At 43.5% G+C, this 27,738-nt stretch overlaps 1 protein-coding gene across 2 annotated transcripts in view; it reads right to left on the bottom strand.

Annotated features, from left to right (window-relative positions):
• Positions 1-19,026: 19,026 nt before the first annotated feature.
• LOC120018079 (phosphatidylinositol 4,5-bisphosphate 3-kinase catalytic subunit beta isoform-like) overlaps positions 19,027-27,738 on the bottom strand; it is an 87,860-nt gene continuing 79,148 nt past the window's right edge. For both annotated transcript variants that reach the window (XM_038961044.1, XM_038961045.1), the window contains 12 exons: positions 26,401-26,589; positions 25,955-26,076; positions 25,674-25,817; positions 25,390-25,489; positions 24,750-24,946; positions 24,509-24,618; positions 24,228-24,306; positions 23,533-23,700; positions 21,932-22,055; positions 21,701-21,846; positions 21,438-21,570; positions 19,027-21,260 (listed from right to left, as the gene is read on the bottom strand). In XM_038961044.1, the coding sequence (XP_038816972.1) occupies positions 21,123-21,260; positions 21,438-21,570; positions 21,701-21,846; positions 21,932-22,055; positions 23,533-23,700; positions 24,228-24,306; positions 24,509-24,618; positions 24,750-24,946; positions 25,390-25,489; positions 25,674-25,817; positions 25,955-26,076; positions 26,401-26,589 (1,650 nt within the window). In that variant the 3' untranslated portion in view covers positions 19,027-21,122. The remainder of the gene's footprint in view (positions 21,261-21,437; positions 21,571-21,700; positions 21,847-21,931; positions 22,056-23,532; positions 23,701-24,227; positions 24,307-24,508; positions 24,619-24,749; positions 24,947-25,389; positions 25,490-25,673; positions 25,818-25,954; positions 26,077-26,400; positions 26,590-27,738) is intronic.

Here is a 27,738-nt window from a genome sequence, read left to right as displayed (position 1 = left end):
CTTCCCTGTGATGAGAGAGATAACCACAGCAAAAATATCCTATTGGACAAAACAAAAACCTATTAAAGGAGAATCCATCAGAAAGGTATTAAAGTGGCCCTGATCAGGAAAACCAGAGCTGTCATCAGGAGAGAGTCAGTCAGAACGGTATTAAAATGGCCCTGATCAGGAAAACCAGAGCTGTCATCAGGAGAGAGTCAGTCAGAACGGTATTAAAATGGCCCTGATCAGGAAAACTAATTTTTAAAATTGGACCTTTATTTAACTAGGCAAGTCAGTTAAGAACAAATTCTTATTTACAATGATGGCCTACAGGGGAACAGTGGGATAACTGCCTTGTTCAGAGGCAGAATGACAGATTTTTATCTTGCCAGCTCACAGATTCAATCCAGCAACCTTTCAGTAACTGGCCCAACACTCTAACCACTAGGCTACCTGCCGCCTCAATACACACACAGTCGAAGCCTCAGTCCACCCTTGAAGGCCAGGCCATTGAAGTCTAAGTGCCTTGGTCTTTCCAGTGTAGGAAAAGATGACGTATTGTATACTTATTCAACATTTTTTTTTTTTTACCATTCCCTGCCCTTTCCAACCAGACTAAGTCTCATACCAGTTCGATCCAGTTCAACCATTTCTAAAAGAGAGGTCCTAAAGGTGAGACAACAGCTATCCTGTTACATACATCTCTGTCGGTGAACTTTCGGCGCCGACAGAGATGGCCGCCTCGCTTCGCGTTCCTAGGAAACTATGCAGTATTTTTTTTTTTTATGTGTTATTTCTTACATTGTTACCCCAGGTAATCTTAGATTTATTACATACAGTCGGGAGGAACTATTGGATATAAGAACAACGTCAACTCACCAATATTACGACCAGGAATACGACTTACCCGAAGCGGATCCTCTGTTTTGCCCACCACCCAGGACAATGGACCGGATCCTAGCCGGCGACCCAAAACAACGATGCCGTAGAAGGGGCAGACGGAGCGGCCTTCTGGTCAGGCTCCGTAGACGGGCACATCGCGCACCACTCCCGAGCATACTACTCGCCAATGTCCAGTCTCTTGACAACAAGGTAGACAAAATCCGAGCAAGGGTTGCATTCAAGAGAGACATCAGAGACTGTAACGTTCTTTGTTTCACGGAAACATGGCTCACTCGAGACACGCTATCGGAGTCGGTACAGCCAGCTGGTTTCTTCACGCATCGCCCGACAGAAACAAACATCTTTCTGGTAAGAAGAAGGGCGGGGATGTATGCCTTATGATTAACGAGACGTGGTGTGATCATAACAACATACAGGAACTCAAGTCCTTCTGTTCACCTGACTTAGAATTCCTCACAATCAAAAGACGACCGCATTATCTACCTAGAGAATTCTCTTCGATCATAATCACAGTCGTGTATATTCCCCCCCAAGCAGACACATCGACGGCGCTGAAAAAACTTCATTTGACTCTATGAAAATTGGAAACCACATATCCTGAGGCTGCATTTATTGTAGCTGGGGGTTTTAACAAGGCTAATCTGAAAACAAGGCTCCATAAATTCTATCAGCATATCGATTGCGCACCCAGGGCTAGCAAAACCCTAGATCATTGTTATTCTAACTTCTGCGATGCATATAAGGCCCTCCCCGCCTTCCTTTCGGAAAAGCTGACCACGATTACATTTTGTTGCTCCCAGCCTATAGACAGAAACTAAAAACAGGAAGCTCCCGCGCTCAGGTCTGTTCAACGCTGGTCCGACCAATCGGATTCCACGCTTCAAGATTGCTTCGATCACGTGGACTGGGATATGTTCCCCACTGCATCGAACAACAACATTGATGAATATGCTGATTCGGTGAGCGGGTTTATTAGCAAGTGCATCGGCGATTTCGTACCCACAGCGTCTATTAAATCATTCCCAAACCAGAAACCGTGGATTGATGGCAGCATTCACGCAAAACTGAAAGCGCAAACCACTGCTTTTAATCAGGGCAAGGTGACCGGAAACATGACCGAATACAAACAGTGTAGCTATTCCCTCCGCAAGGCAATCAAACAAGCTAAGCGTCAGTATAGAGACAAAGTAGTCGCAGTTCAACGGCTCAGACACGAGAGGTATGTGGCAGGGTCTACAGTCAATCACAGACTGTAAAAGGAAAACCAGCCCCGTCACAGATCAGGATGTCTTGCTCCCAGACAGACTAAACAACTTCTTTGCTCGCTTTGAGGAGAATACAGTGCCACTGACACGGCATGCTACCAAAACCTGCGGGCTCTCCTTCACTGCAGCCGAGGTGAGTAAAACATTTAAACGTGTCAACCCTCACAAGGCTGCAGGCCCAGACAGCATCCCCAGCCGCGTCCTCAGAGCATGCGCAGACCAGCTGACTGGTGTGTTTACGGACATATTCAATCAATCCTTATCCCAGTCTGCTGTTCCCACATGCTTCAAGAGGGCCACCATTGTTCCTGTTCCCAAGAAAGCTAAGGTAACTGAGCTAAATGACTACCGCCCCGTAGCACTCACTTCCGTCATCATGAAGTGCTTTGAGAGACTAGTCAAGGACCATATCACCTCCACCCTACCTGACACCCTAGACCCACTCCAATTTGCTTACCGCCCCAATAGGTCCACAGATGACACAATCGCAATCAGACTGCCCACTGCCCTAACTCATCTGGACAAGAAGAATGTCTATGTGAGAATGCTGTTCATCGACTACAGCTCAGCATTTAACACTATAGTACCCTCTAAACTCGTCATCAAGCTCGAGACCCTGGGTCTCGACCCCGCCCTGTGCAACTGGGTCCAGGACTTCCTGACGGGCCACCGCCAGGTGGTGAGGGTAGGTAACATCTCCACCCCGCTGATCCTCAACACTGGGGCCACACAAGGGTGCATTCTCAGCCCTCTCCTGTACTCCCTGTTCACCCATGACTGCGTGGCCATGCACGCCTCCAACTCAAATCATCAAGTTTGCAGACGACACTACAGTGGTAGGCTTGATTACCAACAATGACGAGATGGCCTACAGGGAGGAGGTGAGGGCCCTCGGAGTGTGGTGTCAGGAAAATAACCTCACACTCAACGTCAACAAAACAAAGGATGATCGTGGACTTCAGGAAACAGCAGACGGAGGACCCCCCTATCCACATCGACGGGAGAGTAATGGAGAGGGTAGAAAGTTTTTAGTTCCTCGGCGTACACATCACGGACAAACTGAAAAGGTTCACCCACACAGACAGCGTGGTGAAGAAGGCGCAGCAGCGTGTAGTACAGGTGCATCAACCAGTACAGGTGCATCAAAGCAGGGACCGAGAGACTGAAAAACAGCTTATATCTCAAGGCCATCAGACTGTTCAACAGCCATCACTAACATTGAGTGGCTGCTGCCAACATACTGACTCAACTCCAGCCACTTTAATAATGGGAAAATGTATGTAATAAATGTATCACTAGCCACTTTAAACAATGCCACGTCATATAATGTTTACATACCCTACATTACTCATCTCATATGTACATACTGTACTCTATACCATCTACTGCATCTTGCCATCTTGATGTAATAAATGTATCACTAGTCACTTTAAACAATGCCACTTTCATATGTTTACATACCCTACATGACTCATCTCATATGTATATACTGTACTCTATACCATCTACTGCATCTTGCCTATGCCGTTCTATACCATCACTCATTCATATATTTTTTTATGTACATATTCTTATTAATTCCTTTACACTTGTGTGTATAAGGTAGTTGTTCTGAAATTGTTATGTTAGATTACTCATTGGATATTACTGCATTGTCGGAACTAGAAGCACAAGCATTTCGCTACACTCGCATTAACATCTGCTAACCATGTGTATGTGACAAATAACATTTGATTTGATTTACACACTAACACACACACACATATTTCCGAGACTTCATTTGAATGTGAAATATGACATAGCTAGCTGCATGTCAGAATGGTCTGACATTCAGTTAATTTACCCCAACCTTACATTACATACATTAACCAGCTAGACATGAGCATACATAGATGCCGGTATAACAATAGACCTTTGAAACATTACAAAACATAAAAACATAAAACACCTTCCAAAACACAATAACACAATCTGCTAGCTTGTACCACCACCACAGAAAACATTGAGCTAGGCTGAAACACCTGCATTTTGGAGCTGCCTTACTCAAGAAAGCAAAAAAGAGACCATGTTTGACTGCGGCTTTATTATTAACTCAATGATTTAGATTTTTTTTTACATTGTTTGCAAACTGATATGTGACACGTATTAACGCCAAAATAACATGCAAAACAGGAAAGCCCCCCCCATAAAAATGTGGGGCTCAAAATGACGGGTCGCCACTGCCTGTAACGGCTAATGGAGCATCATATTAGCCCGTTACAATCTGCTAGCTATAAATAGTGATGGTCCAAAACAGTCAGTGGTGAAATTACAAATTGAAAAAAAGTGTAAATTGTCACTAAAGTATTGATCAGACTACAATAAGTGATACAACTCAGATTACATTGCGCTTTAGTGGTCTATTGTTAGTTACTATTACTTAACAGAAGTGCTACAATGAGATGTCCATGGTAGCCTACAATGAAAACAATATAAAAAAGCGCTTACTTTGAGGTTTCTAAATTAACCTAAATTGTTGAAAAGTTGATTAGGCCTACATACAGGGCCGGCCCTAGCTTCTTGGGGGCCGAAGTGAGATTTGGTTTGGAGGCCCCCCACTTCGAGGGTAAAACATTTTATTAGTCCCCATCTTCACTGTGAAGAGAAAATGTTGCAGTTATAAAGCAAGTTTGATGTAAATCTACAGATTTTTCCATGCGGCGGAGAGAAACATTTGCAGTTTTACAGGCAATTTCCTGCAATTCTACATATCTTGTCATAGAGTCGAGATAATCTTTTGCAGTTTTTAAGCTAATTTCCTGCAATTCTACACATTCTGCATGACTTACGCCATGTTAATATGATATCTGAGTGAGAGAGACTAACAAAATCAATGGGGGCCCCCTAGAGGTCAGGGCCCCTGGGCACTTGCCTTTCGATGCCGGTCGATAATTCAACCATGATTAGATACGTTTAGATAGCTGGCTAGACTAACTTACCAATCTAAAAAATGTTAGCTGACATGGCTAATTGAGTGACTGTCAGTGACTGGATATAACAAGAGAAAAACTGCTGATGCACAATCAAATTGCACCTTGTACTATTCTAACTGTCAACAGTAAGTTGAGACCCAGACTGAGTTCTTTATTAAAAAATGCACTGTTTATGTCACACAATACACACTCACACTATGACACATCCTTTTCGAGTGTCCTGTACCCAGAGACCGAGTGGACCTAGACCCCAGTGGGATTCCATAAGCAGGGTAAAAGTGAGTCACTGCAGCAGAACAACTAGATGGTGGGTGTGTATCTCTTACCAGCAGTACTTAGTGATAGAACAGATTTATTTAACCAGAAATCCTCTCCATTTAAAGCACACCCCAATATTACTGTACAATGTATTCTATTTATCGTAGATCTGGGAGCATCTAACCATAGGAACATTTATGGAAAGATATGATTAAGCAATGCATATCCATGCAATATGTTACATAAAATCAGTGGTTAAATTACACAGTGGAAAGAAAAAGTATGTGAACCCTTTGGAATTACCTGGACCCTTTGGAATTACCTGGATTTCTGCATAAATTGGTCATCACATTTGATCTGATCTTCATCTAAGTCACAACAATAGACATAGTGTGCTTAAACTAATAAGACACAAATGATTGTATTTTCCCTGTCTATATTGAATACATAATTTAAACATTCACAGTGTAGGTTGGAAAAAGTATGTGAACCCCTAGGCTAATGACTTCTCCAAAAGCTAATTGGAGTCAGGAGTCAGCTAACCCTATAAAAAATACTCACAAAATTTGAGTTTGCTATTCACAAGAAGCATTGCCTGATGTGAACCATGCCTCAAACAAAAGAGATCTCAGAAGACCTAGGATTAATAACTGTTGACTTGCATAAAGCTGGAAAGGGTTACAAAAGTACCTCTAAAAGCCTTGATGTTCATCAGTCCACGGTAAGACAAATTGTCTATAAATGAAGAAAGTTCAACACTGTTGCTACTCTCCCTAGGAGTGGGCATCCTGCAAAGATGACTAAGAGCACAGTGCAGAATGCTCAATGAGGTTAAGAAGAATCCTAGAGTGTCCACTAAAGACTTAAAGAAATCTCTGGAACATGCTAACATCTCTGTTGACGAGTCTACGATACGTAAAACACTAAACAAGAATGGTGTTCATGGGAGGACACCACGGAAGAAGCCACCGCTGTCCAAAAAGAACATTGCTGCATGTCTGAAGTTTGCAAAAGTGCACCTGGATGTTCCAAAATATTCTGTGGACAAATGAAACTACATTTGAGTTGTTGGAAGGAACACAGAAGACTATGTGTGGAAAAAAAAAAGACACAGCACATCAAAACCTCATCCCAACTGTAAAGTATGGTGGAGGGAGCATCATGGTTTGGGGCTGCTTTGCTGCCTCAGGGCCTGGACAGCTTGCTATCATCGATGGAAAAATGTATTCAAGTTTATCAAGACATTTTGCAGGAGAATGTTAGGCTATTTGTCCGCCAATTGAAGCTCAACAGAAGTTGGGTGATGCAACAGGACAACTACCCAAAACACAGAAGTAAATCAACAACAGAATGGCTTCAACAGAAGAAAATACGCCTTCTGGAAAGGCCCGGTCAGAGTCCTGACCTCAACCCGATTGAGATGCTGTGGCATGACCTTGAGAGCAGTTCACACCAGACATCCCAAGACTATTGCTGAACTGAAACAGTTTTGTAAAGAGGAACGGTCCAAAATTCCTCCTGACTGCTGTGCAGGTCTGATCTGCAACAACAGAAAAAGTTTGGTTGAGGTTATTGCTGCCAAAGCAGGGTCAACCAGTTATTAAATCCAAGGGTTCATGTACTTTTCCCACCCTGCACTGTGAATGTTTACACAGTCGTTCAATAAAGACATGAAAACATATAATTGTTTGTGTTATTAGTTTAACTTCTCTGCGCTACGGATCCTTTTTACGGGATCATTTTCCTAAACAACCGCTGAATTGCAGGGCGCAAAATATTACAAAAAATATTTATAATCATGCAATCACAAGTGAAATATACCAAAACACAGCTTAGCTTGTTGTTAATCCACCTATCGTGTCAGATTTTGAAAATATGCTTTACAGCGAAAGAAATCCAAGCTTTTGTGAGTGTATCAATCAATGCTAGAACAGCTAGCCCCAAATTAGCATGGTCACAAAAGTCAGGAAAGCAATAAAATTAATCGCTTACCTTTGATAATCTTCGGATGTTTGCACTCACGAGACTCCCAGTTACACAATAAATGTTATTTTTGTTCGATAAATATTACTTTTATAACAAAAAAACGCCATTTGGGTTGCGCGTTATGTTCAGAAAACTACAGCCTCGTTCCGGTCCTGAAAGGCAGAAGAAAATTCCCAAACGTATCAGATTCAAAAAATATTACTAAAAATATTTATAATCATGCAATCACAAGTGAAATATACCAAAACACAGCTTAGCTTGTTGTTAATCCACTTATCGTGTCAGATTTTGAAAATATGCTTTGCAGCGAAAGCAATCCAAGCTTTTGTGAGTGTATCAATCAATGCTAGAGCAGTTAGCCTTATATTAGCTTGGTTAGCTTGGTCACGAAAGTCAGAAAAGCAATAAAATTAATCGCTTACCTTTGATAACCTTCGGATGTTTGCACTCACGAGACTCCCAGTTACACAACAAATGTTCTTTTTGTTCGATAAATATTACTTTTATAACAAAAAAAACGCCATTTGGGTTGCGCGTTATGTTCAGAAAACCAAAGCCTCGTTCCGTTCGACGAAAATTCCAAAAAGTATCCGTAATGGTCGTAGAAACATGTCAAATGTTTTTTATAATCAATCCTCAGGTTGTTTTTAACAAACATAATCGATAATATTTCAACCGGACCGTAACCTAGTCAATAAGAGAGAAAAAGAAAATGGAGAGCTACCCTCTCGCGCGCAGGAACTAATCAGAGGACACCTGACTAGTTTTGAAAAATCTCGCTCATTTTTCAAAATAAAAGCCTGAAACTATGTCTAAAGCCTGGGCACAGCCTGAGGAAGCCATTGGGAAAGGAATCTGGTTGATACCCCTTTAAATGGAAGAAAGACGGGCCAGGAAACACAGATAAAAAAAAATAAAAAATCACTTCCGGGTTAGATTTTCTCAGGTTTTCGCCTGCAGAATCAGTTTTGTTATACTCACAGACAATATTTTGACAGTTTTGGAAACTTAGGAGTGTTTTCTATCCTAATCTGTAAATTATATGCATATTCTACGATCTGGACCTGAGAAATAGTCCGTTTACCTTGGGAACGTTATTATTAAAAAAAATACAAATCTGACCCCTAGCGTCAAGAGCAGACTGTGATTGTCTATTGTTGTGACCTAGATGAAGCTCAGATAAAATCTTATGACCAATTTATGCAGAAATCCTGGTATTTCCAAAGGGTTCACCTACTTTTTCTTGCCACTGTATATACCCAACAAAAATATAAACGCAACATGCAACAATTTCAAAGATTTTACTGAGTTACAGTTCATAAGGATTATCAAAGGTAAGCGATTAATTTTATTGCTTTTCTGACTTTCGTGACCAAGCTAACCAATAAGGAAATCAGTGAAATAAACTAATTAGGCCCTAAGCTATGGATTTCACGACTGGGAATACAGATATGTATAAGTTGGTCATAAATACCTTAAAAAACTTCTTAAGGCTAGGGGGCAGTATTTTGACATCCGGATGAAAAACGTGCCCAAAGTAAACTGCCTGTTACTCAGGCCCAGAAGCTAGGATATGCATATAATATAATGGTAGATTTGGATAGAAAACACTCTAAAGTTTCTAAAACTGTTAAAATAATGTCTGTGAGTATAACAGAACTGATTTGGCAGGCAAAACCCCGAGGACAAACCATCCAGGGGAAAAAAACTTGAGGTCATAGGATTTCCCAATGATTTTCTATGGGAAGCCCTATTTATGAGGAACCTGGTTGGCTTCCACTAGATGTCAAGTCTTTATAAATTGTTCAATGTTTTTCTTTTGAGAAATGAAGAAGTAGGGCTATTCATTGTAAGTGTCCCTCCAGGTGGACTCTACTGTTTTGGTGCGCGTGAACTGGAATGCGCTTCACGTTGTTTTTATCAGGTATTAGAAACAGTTTAATACCGTATTAATTTTTATTGATCATTTACATTTTAGGATACCTGAGGTTGGATTAGGAACGTTGTTTGAAATGTTTGGACCAAGTTTAGAGGTAATTGATTAGATACTTTGTAGTCATGTTGGGCGAGTTGGAACCGGTGTATTTCTGAATCAAACGCGCCAAATAAATTGACATTTTGGGGATATAAAGAAGGAGTTTATTGAACAAAACGGCCATTCATTGTGTCAATGAGACATTTGGGATTTCAAAAAGAAGATCTTCAAAGGTAAGGCATTTATTATATGGCTATTTCTGACTTTTGTGTCGCACCTGCCTGGTTGAAAAATTATTTTCATGTGTTTGTATGCGGGGCGCTGTCCTCAGATAACCGCATGGTCTGCTTTCGCCGTAAAGCCTTTTTGAAATCTGACACAGCGGCTGGATTAACAAGAAGTTAAGCTTTATTTTGATGTATTACACATATATTGTTGTGAATGTTGAATATTGATATTCCTGTAGTTTGAATTTGGCGCGCTGCCATTTCACTGGATGTTGTCAAATCGATCCCGCTAAAGGGATTGGCGCGTGAAGGGATCCATAAGAGGTTATTAAAAAGGAATGCATGGATCAGAAAACCAGTCAGTATCTTGTGGGACCACATTTGCCTCATGCAGGGTGACGCATCTCCTTCACATAGAGTTGATCAGGCTGTTGATTGTGGAATGTTCTCCCACTCCTCTCCAATGGCTTTCTGAAGTTGCTGGATATTGACGGGAACTGAAACACGCTGTTGTACATGTCAATCCAGAGCATTCCAAGCAGCTCAATGGGTGACATGTCTGGTGAGTATGCAGGCCATGGAAGAACTGGAACATTTTCATCTCCCAGGAATTGTGTACAGATCCTTGCTGAAACATGAGGGGATGGCGGCGGATAAAAGGCACGACAGTGGGCCTCAGGATCTCATCATGGTATCTCCGTGCATTCAAATTCATTGTGCAATTGTTTTCATTGTCCGTAGTTTATGCCTGCCCATACCATAACCCCACCATGACGCACTGTTCACAATGTTGACATCAGCACCGCTTGCCCACGTGACCTACTTGTTGTACGTATCAAATCAAACTATTTGTCACATGCGCCAAATACAACAAGTGTAGACCTTACTTATGCTTACTTACAAGCCCTTTACCAACAGTGCAGTTCAAGAAGAGTTAAGAAAATATTTACCAAATAAATGGAAGTAAAAAATAATAAAAAGTATCACAATAAAATAACGAGGCTATATACAGGGGGTACCGGTACCAAGTCAGTGTTCGGGGGTACAGGTTGAGGTAATTTATACATGTAGTGTGGCATACAGCAAGTCAGCCACCAGGGGGAGACTCATCGAGGCCTGGTGACAGACGGAGTATACATCATGAGGCGATGGCTCCATCTGTTGGACATGCCAGGTCTCGACGGGCTCGATGGGGGGGGGCTCGACAGGGGGGGGGGGTTGTCAATGTAAATAGTCCGGTGGCCATTTGATTCATTGTTCATCAGTCTTATGGCTTCGGGGTAGGAGCTGTTAAGGAGCCTTTTAGTCCTAGACTTGGAGCTCCAGTACCGCTTGCCATGCGATAGCAGAGAAAACAGTCTGACTTGGGTGACTGGATGTACTGACATGTACAATTGAAGTGGGAAGTTTACATACACCTTAGCCAAATACATTTAAACTGTTTTTCACAATTCCTGACATTTAATCCGAGTAAAAATAACCTGTTTTAGGTCAGTTAGGATCACCACTTTATTTTAAGAATGTGAAATGTTAGAATAATAGAGAATGATTTATTTCAGCTTTTATTTCTTTAATCACATTCCCAGTGGGTCAGAAGTTTACATACACTCAATTAGTATTTGGGAGCATTGCCTTAAAATTGTTTAACTTGGGTCAAACATTTCAGGTAGCCTTCCACAAGCTTCCCACAATAAGTTGGGTGAATTTTGGCCCATTCCTACTGACAGAGCTGGTGTAACTGAGTCAGCTTTGTAGGCCTCCTTGCTCTCACACGCTTTTTCAGTTCTGCCCACAAATGTTCTGTAGGATTGAGGTCAGGGCTTTGTGATGGCCTCTCCAATACCTTGACTTTGTTGTCTTTAAGCCATTTTGGCACCATTTTGGTAGTATGCTTGGGGTCATTGGCCATTTGGAAGAACCATTTGCGACCAAGCTTTAACTTCCTGACTGATGTCATGATGTTGCTTCAATATAGCCACATAATTTTCCTCCCTCATGATGCACTCTCTTTTGTGAAATGCACCAGTCCCTCCTGCAGCAAGGCACCCCCACAACCTGATGCTGCCACCCCCATGCATCACAGTTGTGATGGTGTTCTTCAGCTTGCAAGCCTCCCCCTTTTTCCTCCAAACATAACGATGGTCATTATGGCCAAACAGTTCTATTTTTGTTTCATCAGACCAGAGGACATTTCTCCAAAAAGTATGATGTTTGTCCCATGTGCAGTTGCAAACTGTAGTCTGGCTTTTTTATGGCGGTTTTAAAGCAGTAGCTTCTGCCTTGCTGAGTGGCCTTTCAGGTTATGTCGATATAGGACTCGTTTAACTGTGGATATATATACTTTTGTACCGGTTTCCTCCAGCATCTTCACAGGGTCCTTTGCTGTTGTTCTGGGATTGATTTGCACTTTTCGCACCAAAGTACATTCATCTCTAGGAGACAGAACGCGTCTCCTTCCTGAGCAGTATGACGGCTGCGTGGTCCCATGGTGTTTATACTTGCGTACTATTGTTTGTATAAATGAACGTGGTACCTTCAGGCACTTGGAAATTGCTCCCAAGGATGAACCAGACTTGTGGAGGTCTACACTTTTTTTCCTGAGGTCTTGGCTGATTTCTTTTGATTTTCCCATGATGTCAAGCAAAGAGGCACTGAGTTTGAAGGTAGGCCTTGAAATACATCCACAGGTACACCTCCAATTGACTAAAATGATGTCAATTAGCCTATCAGAAGCTTCTAAAGCCATGACATCATTTCCTGGAATGTTCCAAGCTGTTTAAAGGCACAGTCAACTTAGTGTATGTAAACTTCTGACCCACTGGAATTGTGATACAGTGAATTATAAGTGAAATAATCTGTCTGTAAACAATTGTTGGAAAAATTACTTGTGTCATGCACAAAGTAGATGTCCTAACCGACTTGCCAAAACTATAGTTTGTTAACAAGAAATTTGTGGAGTGGTTGAAAAACTAGTTTTAATGACTCCAACCTAAGTGTATGTAAACTTCCGACTTCAACTGTATGTGTAACTGATAGATACACACACACACTACATGTTTTAAAAAATATGTCAATTGTAAAGTATTTTTTCTGCAATGTATTTTTCGTTATGTGTCGGACCCCAGTAAGACTAGTTGTCGACATTGGCGTCGGCTAATGGGGATTCTAATTAGTCAAAACAAATCACATCACAAAACCATACACATGGTCTGTGGTTGTGAAGCCGGTTGGACGTACTGACAAATTCTCTAAAACTATGTTGAGGTGGCTTTTGGTAGAGAAATGAACATTTAATTATCTGGCAACAGCACCGATGGACATTCCTGCAGTCAGCATGCCAACTGCACGCTCCCTGAAAACTTGAAACATCTGTGGCATTGTGTTGTGTGACAAAAAAAGGCACAGTGGCCTTTTATTGCCCCGAGCACAAGATGCACCTGTGTAAAGATCGTGCTTTTTAATCAGCTTCTTGATATACCACACCTGTCAGATGGATGGATTACTTTGTCAAAGGAGAAATGCTCATTAACAGGGACGTAAACAAATGTGTACGTAACATTTCTGGTAACTTTTATTTCAGCTCATGAAACCATCACTTTACATTTTGTGGTTATATTTTGTTCAGTGTGGTTGCACAATCGATCCAATTCTGCATAACTGCAGGCTTCCGAGGTATCCTTGATTAATGTACTTCTGATTGATTAGTCCATGACTGGAGCCGCAGGTGTCAACCATGCCCAGGTATAAAGGTAACAGTGAAGAGAGCATTAATCAGGTGAACATGTTGGCATGTTTTAAACATGCGTACAGATGTGTAATGTATGATTTATGAATATGCGTATAGATTTGCCATGATGTGAATTGATGTCTGAAAAACTTGCTAGTCTAATCTATTCCGTTACTGGGAGAGTCCTAAATAAGTACCATGGCTCCCTCTGCTGGTCTTTCCTGGAAGTCATAACAATATTTTGTAATACATTTTATTTAACTAGGCAAGTCAATTATTTACAATGACGGCATACCCCGGCCGAACCCGGACGATGCTGAGCCAATTGTGCACCGCCCTATGGGACTCCCAATCACAATTGACTGCTTTCAACCGAAATGTGTCTACTGCTCAGGGACTCATTTCAGCAAACTTCCGGTTACTGGCCCAATGCTCCTACCCGCCAGGCTACCTGCCGCCCAATAGACAATAATCACATTTATTTATAAAGCCCTTTTTACATCAGATGTCACAAAGTGCTATACAGAAACCCAGACTAAAACCCCAAACAGCAAGCAATGTAGACGCACGGTTGCTAGAAAAAAAACTCCCTAGAAAGGCAGGAACCTAGTAAGAAACCTGTGCCAGTTGGAGATGATCATTTAAGGCCTGATTGTTCTTCAAGATGTCGTTCATAGATGACCAGCAGGGTCAAATAATAATCACAGTGTAGATGTCAGTTTCCTTTTCATAGCTTTCATAGCCGAGCATTCAGAGGTCGAGACAGCAGGTGCAGGACAAGTTGAACAGGTCAGGGTTCCCTAGCCGCAGGCATAACAGTTGAAACTGGAGCAGCAGCACAACCATGTTGAATAAGGACAGCCTGGAGTCACCAGGCCAGATAGTCTTGAGGCATGATCTTAGGGCTCAGGTCCTCCGGGAGGGAGAATTAGAGGGAGCATACTTAAATTCACACAGGACACCACATATAACAGACCCCCGGCACATTGTCTCTATGCTGCAATAGTCTGAGAGTGGTGGGTCGGGGGATGCAGTTCTATTCCTGTACCCTTCATTTTATAATACCTCAACTTGCACATGTATCAACAACACATTGAATCTAGGGCTATTTTTGAACACTAGATCAAAGCTCCGACAGATATTCCAAATGAATGCAAATCCTATTTTATTTGTCACATGCTTTATAAACAACAGGTGTAGACTAACAGTTATTCATTTATTTATTTAACTAGACAAGTCAGTTAAGAACAAATTCTTATTTACAATGATGGCCTACTGGGGAACAGTGGCTTAACTGCCTTGTTCAGAGACAGAATGACAGGTTTTTACCTTGTCAGCTCTGGGATTCGATCTAGCAACCTTTCGGTTACTGGCCCAACGCTCTAACCACTAGGCTACCTGCTTCCCCATAAACAGCGAAATGCTTACTTACGTGTCCTTTTCCAACAATGCAGAGTTAAAGATAAAACATGTAATAAAAAATGTAAGTACTGACACGAGGAATAAATACACAGCGAATAATAATAAAGTGTAAAACAATAACCAGTACCTAGTCAATGTGCAGCTACAGTTGAAGTCGGAAGTTTACATACACTTAGGTTAGAGTCATTAAAACTATTTTTTCAACCACTACACAAATTTCTTATTAATAAACTATAGTTTTGGCAAGTCAGTTAGGACATCTACTTTGTGCATGACACAAGTAATTTTTCCAACAATTGTTTACAGACAGATTATTTCACTTATAATTCACTGTATCACAATTCCAATGGGTCAGAAGTTTACATACACTAAGTTGACTGTTTATTTAAACAGCTTGGAAAATTCCAGAAAATTATGTCATGGCTTTAGAAGCTTCTGATAGGCTAATTGACATCATTTTAGTCAATTGGAGGTGTACCTGTGGATATATTTCAAGGTCTACCTTCAAATTCAGTGCCTCTTTGCTTGACATCATGGGAAAATCAAAAGAAATCAGCCAAGACCTCAGGAAAAAAAGTGTAGACCTCCACAAGTCTGGTTCATCCTTGGGAGCAATTTCCAAGCGCCTGAGGTACCACGTTCATCTGTACAAACAATAGTACGCAAGTATAAACACCATGGGACCACGCAGCCGTCATACCACTCAGGAAGGAGACACATTCTGTCTCCTAGAGATGAACGTACTTTGGTGCGAAAAGTGCAAATCAATCCCTAGACCAACAGCAAAGAACCTTGTGAAGATGTTGGAGGAAACAGGTACAAAAGTATCTATATCCACAGTAAAACGAGTCCTATATCGACATAACCTGAACGGCCGCTCAGCAAGGCAGAAGCTACTGCTCCAAAACCGCCATAAAAAAGCCAGACTACAGTTTGCAACTGCACATGGGGACAAAGATCATACTTTTTGGAGAAATGTCCTCTGGTCTGATGAAACAAAAATAGAACTGTTTGGCCATAATGACCATCGTTATGTTTGGAGGAAAAAGGGGGAGGCTTGCAAGCCGAAGAACACCATCCCAACCGTGAAGCATGGGGGTGGCAGCATCATGGTGTGGGGGTGCCTTGCTGCAGGAGGGACTGGTGCACTTCACAAAAGAGATGGCATCATGAGGGAGGAAAATTATGTGGATATATTGAAGCAACATCTCAAGACATCAGTCAGGAAGTTAAAGCTTGGTCGCAAATGGGTCTTCCAAATGGACAATGACCCCAAGCATACTACCAAAGTTGGGGCAAAATGGCTTAAAGACAACAACGTCAAGGTATTGGAGAGGCCATCACAAAGCCCTGACCTCAATCCTATAGAACATTTGTGGGCAGAACTGAAAAAGCGTGTGCGAGCAAGGAGGCCTACAAAGCTGACTCAGTTACACCAGCTCTGTCAGTAGGAATGGGCCAAAATTTACCCAACTTATTGTGGGAAGCTTGTGGAAGGCTACCCGAAACGTTTGACCCAAGTTAAACAATTTAAAGGCAATGCTACCAAATACTAATTGAGTGTATGTAAACTTCTGACCCACTGGGAATGTGATGAAAGACTTAAAAGCTGAAATAAAGCATTCTTTCTTCTATTATTCTAACATTTCACATTCTTAAAATAAAGTGGTGATCCTAACTGATCTAAGACAGGGAGTTTTTACTCGGGTTAAAATATCAGGAATTGTGAAAACTGAATTTAAATGTATTTGGCTAAGGTGTATGTAAACTTCCGACTCCAACTGTATGTGCATATAGGTAGGGGTAAAGTTACTAGGGAACAGGATAGATAAGACAGTAGCAGCAGCTTATGGGGTGAGTGTGAAAGTGTGAGTGGCATCAGAATGCATGTGCGCGAGTGTTGTGTGTGTGTGTGGGGGTGGGCGTATGTAGTGTGTCTGTGTTGGGGTGCAAGTACGTGTGAGGTGTGGGTAGAGTCCAGTGTATGTGCATAGTCAGTGCAAGAAAAGGGTAAATGCAGGTAGTCCGGGTAGCCATTTGATTAGCTATTTAGCAGTCGTGTAGCTTGGGGTTTGAAGCTGTTCAGGGCCTTGGTCTTCCTTTCTTTTTGATGTTCAGGGTCCTGTTGGTTCTAGACTTGGTGCACTGGCACCGCATGCCGTAGAACAGTCTATTGCTTGGGTGGCTGGAGTCTTCGACAATTGTTTGGACCTTCCTCTGACTGCCTGGTAGAGGTCTTGGATGGCAGGGAGCTCGGCCCCAGTGACATACTGGGCCATACTCACCACCCTCTGTAGTGTCTGGCGGTCGGATGCCTTGCAGTACCAAGCGGTGATGCAGCCTGTGAAGATGCTTTAAATGGTGCAGCTGTAGAACCTTTTGAGGATCTGAGGGCCCCATGCCAATTCTTTGCAGCTGCCTGAGGGGGAAGAGGCGCTGTCGTGTCCTCTTCACAACTGTGTGGGTGTGTGTGGACCATGTTAGTTCCTCAGTGATGTAGACACCAAGGAACTTTAAGCTCTCAAACCGCTCCACTAGAGCCCCATGTGGATGGGGGCGTGCTCAACCCTTGGTTTCCTGTAGTCCACGATCAGCTCCTTCGTCTTGATGACAATGAGTGAAGAGGTTGTTGTCCAGGCACCACACTGCCAGGCCTCTGACCTCCTCCCTATAGGCTATCATAGACCATAACAGACACATTGCACACAGATCTACAGAAGGCAGGAAACCCCTCAATATCACACAGGCCTCCTACGTACCCAGGAGACCAAGATCGAGGGCTCTAACCCTATTACCATTCAATGGTGGTGGACATTGAAAAATAAATTGGTGTCAAGCGTGAGTCACTGGCCAAACGCCACAAATACACATCTCATGGCTTGTGATTATTAGACACCCAGGATCTGCTACTCTGGCTTGTTACATTCACTAATGTTAGGGTTTAAGGCTGTCAATGACCTGGTTTGGTATTCACAGACATCAACACGGTCTGCTTGGACTAATTCATTCATTCACCTGATTTTCAACTTTGAACGAGGGAAGGATATATATGAGAAAGGTAGACAGGCCCTCTGAAGACATCTGTGTGATGTGGAAAATGGTCTTATACAGGACTTAGGGCCGTCAATAACTTGTTTGGCCTTCACTGACGTCAAGAGGGACCTACAGCTGTGTTATGACGGTGAATACATTACTGAGGAAGATTCAAACAGAGCGAATGGGTTCAACTGGGGTCTTCGTCATCATTGCCACTGGAAACACAAAGAGCAAGAGAAAAGACTAGTTATTTCAACTGCAGACAGAGAATAGGGGACAAACACAAAATACTTGTTGTGTGGGAAGAAAATTGAATAGGGGAGGGAGGGGCAATTCCCCGTTTGAATTCAGAGTTCTTGAAGTAAACAACTATTACCCAAGCTAGATTGCTGGGGAAATAAAATGGTAATCATTGCATAAATGCTCCATAATTAGCCATTGCAGTCAAAGACGACAGAACATGTAGTAGTTGAGTCAATGAGTGTTGCTGACTTGGAACAAGCGGTATATGTATGTAATTATATCACTTCCTTTTCACACTTTTTCAAACAAGCTTGTGTTCACCCAATCAAACAAGCTTGTGTTCACCCAATCAAACAAGCTTGTGTTCACCCAATCAAACAAGCTTGTGTTCACCCAATCAAACAAGCTTGTGTTCACCCAATCAAACAAGCTTGTGTTCACCCAATCAAACAAGCTTGTGTTCACCCAATCAAACAAGCTTGTGTTCACCCAATCAAACAAGCTTGTGTTCACCCAATCAAACAAGCTTGTGTTCAACTGGACAGCTCGCAGACAAACAACAACCTATCAATCATGATATTTGCAGGTATTAACAGCTACATAGCACTGTGACCTGCCATCTCCAAATTGAATCATGTTAGCTGTTGACCCACAACCAAGTTCTATTCAGGATCCATATTCTGGCAATAAGGGTTATTGGCTACTCCACCATGTACGGCATTACCACATGACATCAGCAAAGAGGCATGTTGGTCCCCTCCAGCAGAGCAGAGATGGGCCCCGCAGTGGGCCTTCCTCCCCTCCCTCCCTCACACAACCACAGTGGAAAGAATGGAGGATCTCTGGGCCTGGAATCAATCTGCATTCATCACAGTATCCCAGGCACAGGGACCAAATCTGTGCTGGTCGTTGTGCCCTGCAAAGTTGTTCAGGAAATATACTACATCTTATTCACAGACACGCTGGCACTGCAGTGATTGAACGGGCACACACACCCAAACACACACAAAAATGTATTACAAAAGGAAAATCCAGTTAGATGGAAAATAACTTTAATAAAACTCATATGAAAACAAAAAACAGCAAAACAATAAAAGGCTGTACATTTGACAATATTCAGTGTCTGAGAGACTTAAGAAGGCTAGCGGTGAGAAATACAGCAGCAATACACATTGACCCACAGTGACAACCATTATAGCCTCAGGCATTAGGGCCCAAGGGTTCATTTACATAATATACATGTAGACTCCTATACGGATATTGCACAAAATCAAAACAGAGAGCACCTCATGACAAAACCAGGAAGTAGCTTTGAATCGCAGTGTTACGCCCTCTGCTGGCAAACACCTTCCATAGGTCTTAAACTCCGCCCAATTTGGCTGATCTAAAAAACAAATACACTGAAAAAGAAAGCGACACATTTTGCACACAAACATTCCATTTCTGAACAGATTCTTTAAAACACAGTAAAAACAAACCTAAATCAACCTAAGGTTTTCTTTGTTTTGTTCTAGAAGGCATTTTAGTAACATGCTTTGTTTATTCATTGTGGTTGTTGTCATGTGAGCAGTTTGGTGCTTTGAAAGACTAGATCTGACATCTGTAGGCAAGTCTATGTCTAAGACAGAATCTCCATGGGGTTGTGATAATACCTCCATGGGGTCGTGATAATACCTCCATGGGGTCGTGATAATACCTCCATGGGGTCGTGATAATACCTCCATGGGGTAGTGTGGTGATGACTCACCCTTTGTGCCTGTTCTGTTTGTCCAACAACAACCATCATTTGATAAAATGGAACACAGGAATGTTACATCCACATTCCAAAGCAGGAACACAAAATTAAGTTCTAGAAACATTTTAAGCTCTCTCTTCCTCGTATTTCAAATGGTTCCAGTACTTGATGATCTAATTCACCCCATTTCTCAAAGGCTGAAGCTGCGTGACCGAATTGAACTGCCCCACTGGACGCCTCTTCTCTAGAGCTAAACCATCAAATCAATGTTAACTCGAATGTTAACTCATCAAATGTTTTCCTACAGTTTGTTTTACTCCAAGTAGGATAACAGCCTTCATGAGAAATACTATAATATTTGGTAACCATCTGGATGTCACTGGGAGAGTCTATTCAGTGTGGAGAGCATGCACGGCAAATCTGTGTTTCCCAACCCCGGGACACAGTGTCCTTTGCCCCAGCTTGTTGAGCACTGCTTTTCCAAAGTTGTGCTAACGTTAGTGAGGGAAATAGCTAGCTACTAGGAGGGGAAAGCGGCAGCAGCGTGTGGAAAGTTATTGTTTATCTAATCGGGAAGATGCATCCAGAAAATTTGGCCATGCAGCGTGTCTCTCTCTGTGTGTGTGTGTGTAATATATATATATATATATATATATATATATATATAAATAAAAAGTAGTCTGGCACATATACATCTCCTAAAGAATAACATCTTAAAATGGCAATAAAAAAAAAAACATTTAAAAAACTAAACAAATACAATCTTCTCGCAGTTTTTAGGCATACTTTCGAGATGAACTGGAGGCCTCGCGAGGAAAAGTCCAATAAAATGCACTTCCTCTGGCTATGTGCACGTTTTGACGTCGTTTTAAGACACGGGTGTGAGGCCTTGAGTGGGTGTGGTCAACCCTGACCTCTCCCTTTAGTTCAACACAAGGCAGATCAGAAGTCTTGCTAATAGGTGGGTGAAACCACCGTCCCCTTCCTTCCTCATTGGTTCAGTCTAGTCCAGTCTCCAAGGGGGCAGTCCATTCACAACTCAGAAGGGGGGCTCTGACTCTCACTGAGCAGTGCAAAACTCGCAACCACATTACCCACAAATATGTCACATGATCAGGGAGAGGCAATGGGACTGCTGGACTGGCTGGAGGCACACAGCAGCTTCAAAAGCCAGAGGAAAGGCAAAGGAAGGGGGATTTAAGCCTGTAAGAGCATGTGTGTTTAAGATGGTCTTCTAGATTCCCTTCTTTGCGGCCCAGTCCTGTCTGGTCTTCACCCCTTAGCAACACATAACCCTCCACTGTCACTGTTGTCCCAGCACTGGATAGACCTCAGACCCTCCTGACCTTTAACCTTTCACCCTCCAGCTCCAGGATGGGCGACTGTCTGTTCTAGGAGCGGTTGTCTTTGACCACGTTGTGGGCCATCCAGTTGACTTTGGTGGTCCAGCTCTCTCTCAGCGCCTCGTCAAACTTCTGGCGGAAGTGTTTCAGTGCCTCGTCGTCGGTCTTCCCCAGGGCCAGAGAGTCCTACAGGGGAGAAGGGGAGGGAGGAAGAGCCTTAACTACTCTTATTGCAACATAACATACATTACTTTGGACACTAAATTTCTGTAGCACATGTAAACTGTAGCCCATGTGAAGCGGCCAACTATATACTGCATGTGTCTGTGTGTGTGTGTTCGTGCGTGCGTGCGTGCGTCTTACCTTTAGGTACTGTATATCCTTGACGGAGGTGAGCTCGGGCAGTCCAGCAGTCAGCATGAGGGCAAACAGGGTGATGAAGAGGTTCCCATTCCGCCTCAGAATCAGGTAGGCTTGTTCACAGTAATTACGGAAACTAGGCACAACACACACATTCTGTTCACTATACATTCACTCAACTAGCACATAGATAAATGATAAAACTAGGCAATAGATAGTATTCCCGGCCTGGATCATCTGAGTAGTGAAAGGGGACAGAAGCTCACCTGCCAAACTTCTCAGTGTTGCCCGTCTTTCCCTGTTGGATGACGTGGATGAAGTCATGGGTCAGGATGAAGGGGACGCGTTCCCTCTTGATGCCAAACTTGGACTTGAAGTTCCCCAGGATATGCCCAAAGTCTATGTGGAAGAGCTGAGAGACACACAGGATGGAAGAACTTGACCATAAAGGAACCTCTGTGATTTAGCCTGTTGTACAGGGGAGCACCTCTACCCACCTGTCCAGTGCTGCGGACCATGATGTTGTCACTGTGACGGTCACCGATCCCCAGGACGTAGGTGGCCACGCAGTAGCCTGCACATGACAGGGTGAACTCCTCGATCGCCTTCTCCAGAGCATCTCTGCATAGTACACAAACACAAAACAAAGTTTTACTAAATTATCATAAATAAAAAACATTTACATAAGTATTCAGACCCTTTACTCAGTAATTTGTTGAAGCACCTTTAGCAGCGATTTCAGCCTCAAGTCTTCTTGGGTATGACGCTACAAGCTTGGCACACATGTACAGTATTTGTGGAGTTTCTCCCATTCTTCTCTGCAGATCCTCTCAAGCACTCAGGTTGGATGTGGAGCGTTGCTGCACAGCTATTTTCAGGTCTCTCCAGAGATGTTTGATCAGGTTTAAATCCTGGCTCTGGCCGAGCCACTCAAGGACATTCAGAGACTTGTCCCGAAGCCACTCTTGTGTTGTCTTGGCTGTGTGCTTAGGGTTGTTGTCCTGTTGGAAGGTGAACCATCGCCCCCAGTCTGAGGTCCTGAAAGCTCTGGAGCCTCAATCCTGACTAGTCTCCCAGTCCCTGCTGCTGAAAAACATCCCCACAACATGATGCTGCCACCACCATGCTTCACCGTAGGGATGGTGCCGGGTTTCCTCCAGACGTGACGCTTGGCATTCAAGCCAAAGAGTTCAATCTTGGTTTCATCAGACTAGATCATCTTATTTCTCATTGTCTGAGTCCTTTAGGTGCCTTTAGGGAAACTCCAAGCAGGCTGTCATGTGCCTTTTACTGAGGAGTGGCTTCCGTCTGGCCACTCTACCATATAGGCCTGATTGGTGGAGTACTGCAGAGATGGTTGTCCTTCTAGAAGGTTCTTCCATCTCCACAGAGACGCTCTGACCAGAGTGACCATTGGGTTCTTGGTCACCTCCCTGACCAAGACCCTTCTCCCCCGATCGCTCAGTTTGGCCAGGCGGCCAGCTCTAGGAAGAGTCTTGATGGTTCGAAACTTCTTCTATTTAAGAATGATGGAGGCCACTGTATTCTTGGGGACCTTCAATGCTGGAGAGATTTTTTGGTACCCTTCCCTAGATCTGTGTCTCGACACAATCCTGTCTCAGCGGTCTACGGACAATTCCTTCGACCTCATGACTTCGTTTTTGCTCTGACATGCACTGTCAACTGTGGCACCTTATGTAGACAGGTGTGTGCCTTTCCAAATCATGTCCAACCAATTGAATTTACCACAGGTGGACTCCAATCAAGCTGTAGAAACATCTCAAGGATGATCAATGGAAACAGGATTCACCTGAGCTCAATTTCAAGTCTCATAGCAAAGGGTCTGAATACTTATGTAAATAAGGTATTTCGGTTTTTAATACATTTGCTAAAATTTCTAAAAGCCTGTTTTTGCTTTATCATTATGGGGTATTGTGTGTAGATTTATGAGAATATATATATTTTTTAATCCATTTTAGAATAAGGCTGTGACGTAACATGGAAAAAGTCAAGGGGTCTGAATACTTTCCGATGGCACTGTATCTATGAAATAGGTCAGTAATACACATTGTTTATATTTTAAAAAATGTGGTCTTACCCAGAGTTCTTCTCTTTGAGCCAGTTAAGTAGTGCATCCTTATTGAAGGCTGCGGCGGCTGCCACGTTGCTGCTGGTCAGCTGGATGTTGGCGATGGTATCCGCCGACGACACCACCTCGATCAGCCCTGACCGGTCCCCAGTTGCTAGGCAACCGTACGGTACAATTCTGCACAGACACGAGGAAACATTTTGTTCCAATTAATCATCATAAACACCATTGAGATGCATCCTATCATTTCCCCCCCGCTCTGCCTCGACCAGAATGTACGCATGATTATGTTCCAAACACCACATCACAGTGGTTTCATTATCATCCTCATCCTCTCTGCAGAGCTCCCTCCCTCTCCTCTCTGAACCCTTGTCCCTGTAACCTAAAGGCCTGCCCCCAAGCTCAACTGTCAAAACAATCCCACACACTGCTCGGCTCCAGATGTGTGTGTCTGTCTGTGTGTGTTAGAGTATGAGAGTGAGCGCTAGTGTGTGTGGATTTGATTAGGATGAGAAGCAGGCTAGTGTGTGTGTGATGCTGGGGGTATGGATGTGGGGGGTTAGAGGTCAGGCTAGCAGGGGGTGATTTAGGGTCCCCCCCCAACACAGCTTCCTCTTCCCCACAGAGAGCAGGAACAAACAAGCCTGACTGACAGAGTCCGCCTGAGGAAACACACACATCTCTTATCATATTAATATACACACCTGAGGTCCAGATTGGCCTCCTTCCATAGCAGGTCCATCAACCTCAAGATCTGTAGTGTCAACATGTCTTGTCTCAGGTCTGGAGCGAGGGAGAGAGAAACACAATTACAGTCTATCATTCATCCTTCTATCTTCTTTCACCTTCCATAATACACATCCCTCCATCTTGACCTCACTATTCTTCCCTCTCACTCTCCTCCACTCCCTCTCTCCCCTTGAACTTTAGTGATCTTACATTTCCTCTGTTAGATCCACCTCCCTCCCTCCCTTGGCCCTCGTACCGTCTCCGTTCTTGAAGATGATTCCCAGGGTGTCTCCCCCCAGCAGCTTGTTGTTGTAGACGATCCACAGAGGCTTCATCTTCGAGTCCATGTACCGACACTTTTCCACACTGGCAAGGGGGAGGAGGGGGGAGAGCAGGGAGGGGTGAGACAAATGAAAAGAGAACAAGAAAAATTTAACCACATCCACTCCCAGATCACCCTCTCCACTCCCCTCTAACCTCTCCCCCCTGACCCTTACTTGATTCCAGAGAGCAGGACACTGGGGTTGAGAGGGGAGTGCAGGTCAGAGAGGGTCTCTGTGTAGCCACTCTGTCTCAGACAAGTCATCATGGCCTCTTTGGTGAGCATGGCCTCCTTGGTCTTACTGCGGGCGTTCTTGATGGTGCCCAGCTTGATCAGCTCGTTCACAGACTTCAGCTTGCTCAGAGCCTCCACCTAGAGGGAGAGAGGGGGCGTAATGTTGTTACAACGTGATGTAATAATGAAATAATGATTAAATTATACCACGGATGTATGCAGTATTTATGCACTATAATGCAATTGCCTTCCAAATATGACAAGGATGCTATGAATGACAGCATGGTCTTCGTGAAACATCCCACAGTGTGGTAGCTAACTCCAAAACAGGAAGGAGAGGGGGATGGACAGTGATGGACAGGAAGTGGGAGGAAGCTGCCAGCAGTGCGGATGTCTGGGCTAATACAGTAGAGGTCAGAGGTTAGAGGTCAGGCTGCTGTCATCTGACTTCTTTATAAATAACCCCATTCTGAACTGACAGAGGAAACTATAGAATTAGAGTTGGTGACAGAAATAGATGTACTGTAGTGATTAACTCATGACTTAATGTTGGAGTCAGGATGTGTGTGTTGGGGTCCTACCTGTTTCTTCAGGACCTCAATGTGAGGGATGCTGCCGCGACAGTAGGCCTCGAGGATGAGAGAGAACTGGACAGAGACGGCTGGCATGTGCATCTCTGACCTGCAGGGAACAGCACAGTCACCCTACAGTTACTCATACCTGGGGTTGGTTAACATACTTCACCTCACTGAAATTATACCATGAAAGAAATACAGCCTATATCTCTGAAAATGCATTTTTGTTCTTTGCACATGTACACATGCTCTCTCTTGCTCTTTCATGTACACAAGTCTCTCTCGCTCACCTGAGATGCCAGAAGAGGAAGTGTCCTATGTTGCGGTTGCACTGGGCTCTGTTCAGTAGGAAGCGGGTGAGCGCACAGTCATAGTAGGGTTCATAACGTAACACCTGGACCAGCTGGAGCAGGTACTGAGACAACTCCTCATCACTGGGGGGGGGGGGGGAGGGGAGAGAGGAATATGAAGTAGGAAGAGGGGGGAGAGGAGGGAGAGAGAGAGGCAGTGAATAAGTCATTACAACAGTAAGTGAACTAGGAATAGGTATGTGCGAGTGTGTGTGGACTACCTCATATCCCTCAGGCAGCCCACAGCGTACTCTCTGACATACTGGTCTGGGTAGTTAAAGTCGAGCAGCTCCAGAGCATCCCTGGGACTCAGCTTGGGCCAGATCTGCAGCAAGGCCTGGAGCTGAGAGACAGAGATCATTCACTATGCTTTATAACCAATACAGGAGCACAGCAGATCTTTGAAGGGGACTGATGAGGGGAATAGTGGTATGGGCTAGGGGTACATTTAGGATCTGACCATTGAGGCACACTCAGACAACATTTTCATCAGACTGGAATGAATAGAATAGTTATTGCAATTGAGAAGGAATTGATTGTGTTAAAAAACACTGTCAATACACAGGCTTGGTTCATGTGGCACAGTATGAAAAGGTATGCACTCACTACTGTAAGTTGCTCTGGATAAGAGAGTGTCTGCTAAATGACACAATGTAAATGTATGTACCTGGGCCATGTCCTCATGTTTGCTCCACTTGACGGAGAGCAGCAGTTTGGGCAGTGACTGGGGGAAGTTCTCCATGCAGTCGTAGCGTAGTGTCCAGATGAGGTCCTTTTCGTTCTCACACAGCTGGGACAGAGGGTCCCTCTCCATGATCTCCTTCAGCTCAATGTGAAACTTCTTACCGCCTCGGCCCTGTGGGGAAACAGCAGTGGTGGTCAGTCACCACTAGGTGACAGCAAAGGGTAAGAAATCACACTATGTAAAGAGGGAGTAGCAAGGGGTGCACCACTAAAGGTAGAAGTTAAAATGTAATCAGAGAACACTGCACGTAATCCTATCCCCCATTAGAGGGATAAAAATAGATCTGTACTTGCACGTTTGATTGCTTTATGGATCCACAATGAAACATTGTTAGTCAAAACACAGAATAAGAGCTTGAAGCTTGAGACAGCAAGAAAACCTCCACCCCCCACCCCCTTGGAAGGGGCATGTTTTGGCAAGCCCCCTGCTTCACATAGTGTTACATAACCATCTGTGTCCTGTCCCACAGGGTCTTTATGAGGGTTGATGTATGTGTGTGTGTGTGTGTGTGTGTGTGTGTGTGTGTGTGTGTGTGTGTGTGTGTGTGTGTGTGTGTGTGTGTGTGTATACACAGTACCAGTCAAAAGTTTGGACACACCTACTCATTCAATGGTTTTTCATTATTTTGACTATTTTCTACATTGTAGAATAATAGTGAAGACATCAAAACTATGAAATAAAATTTGGAATCATTCAGTAACCAAAAAAGTTAAAAATATCCAGATATATTTGAGATTCTTCAAAGTAGCCACCATTTGCCTTGATGACAGCTTTGCACACTCTTGGCATTCTCTCAACCAGCTTCACCTGGAATGCTTTTCCAACAGTCTTGAAGGAGTTCCCACACATGCTGAGCACTTGTTGGCTGCTTTCCCTTCACTCTGCGGTACAACTCTTCCTACCCATCTCAATTGGGTTGAGGTTGGGTGATTGTGGAGGCCAGGTCATCTGATGCAGCACTCCATCACTCTCCTTGATCAAATAGCCCTTACACAGCCTGGAGGTGTGTTTTGGGTCATTGTCCTGTTGAAAAACAAATGATAGTCCCACTAAGTGCGAACCAGATGGGAAGGCGCATCGCTGTAGAATGCTGTGGTAGCCATGCTGATTAAGTGTGCCTTGAATTCTAAATAAATCACAGACAGTGTCACCGGCTAAGCACCCCCACAACATCACACCTCCTCCTCCATGCTTCACGGTGGGAACCACACATGCGGGAGATCATCCGTTCATCTACTCTGCCTCACAAAGACACGGCGG

The sequence above is a fragment of the Salvelinus namaycush genome, chromosome 23 (assembly GCF_016432855.1).
Source record: "Salvelinus namaycush isolate Seneca chromosome 23, SaNama_1.0, whole genome shotgun sequence".
Taxonomy (NCBI): Eukaryota; Metazoa; Chordata; class Actinopteri; order Salmoniformes; family Salmonidae; genus Salvelinus; species Salvelinus namaycush.
The sequence above is the reverse complement of the archived record's forward strand: the minus strand, read 5'-3'. Positions and strand labels throughout refer to the sequence as shown.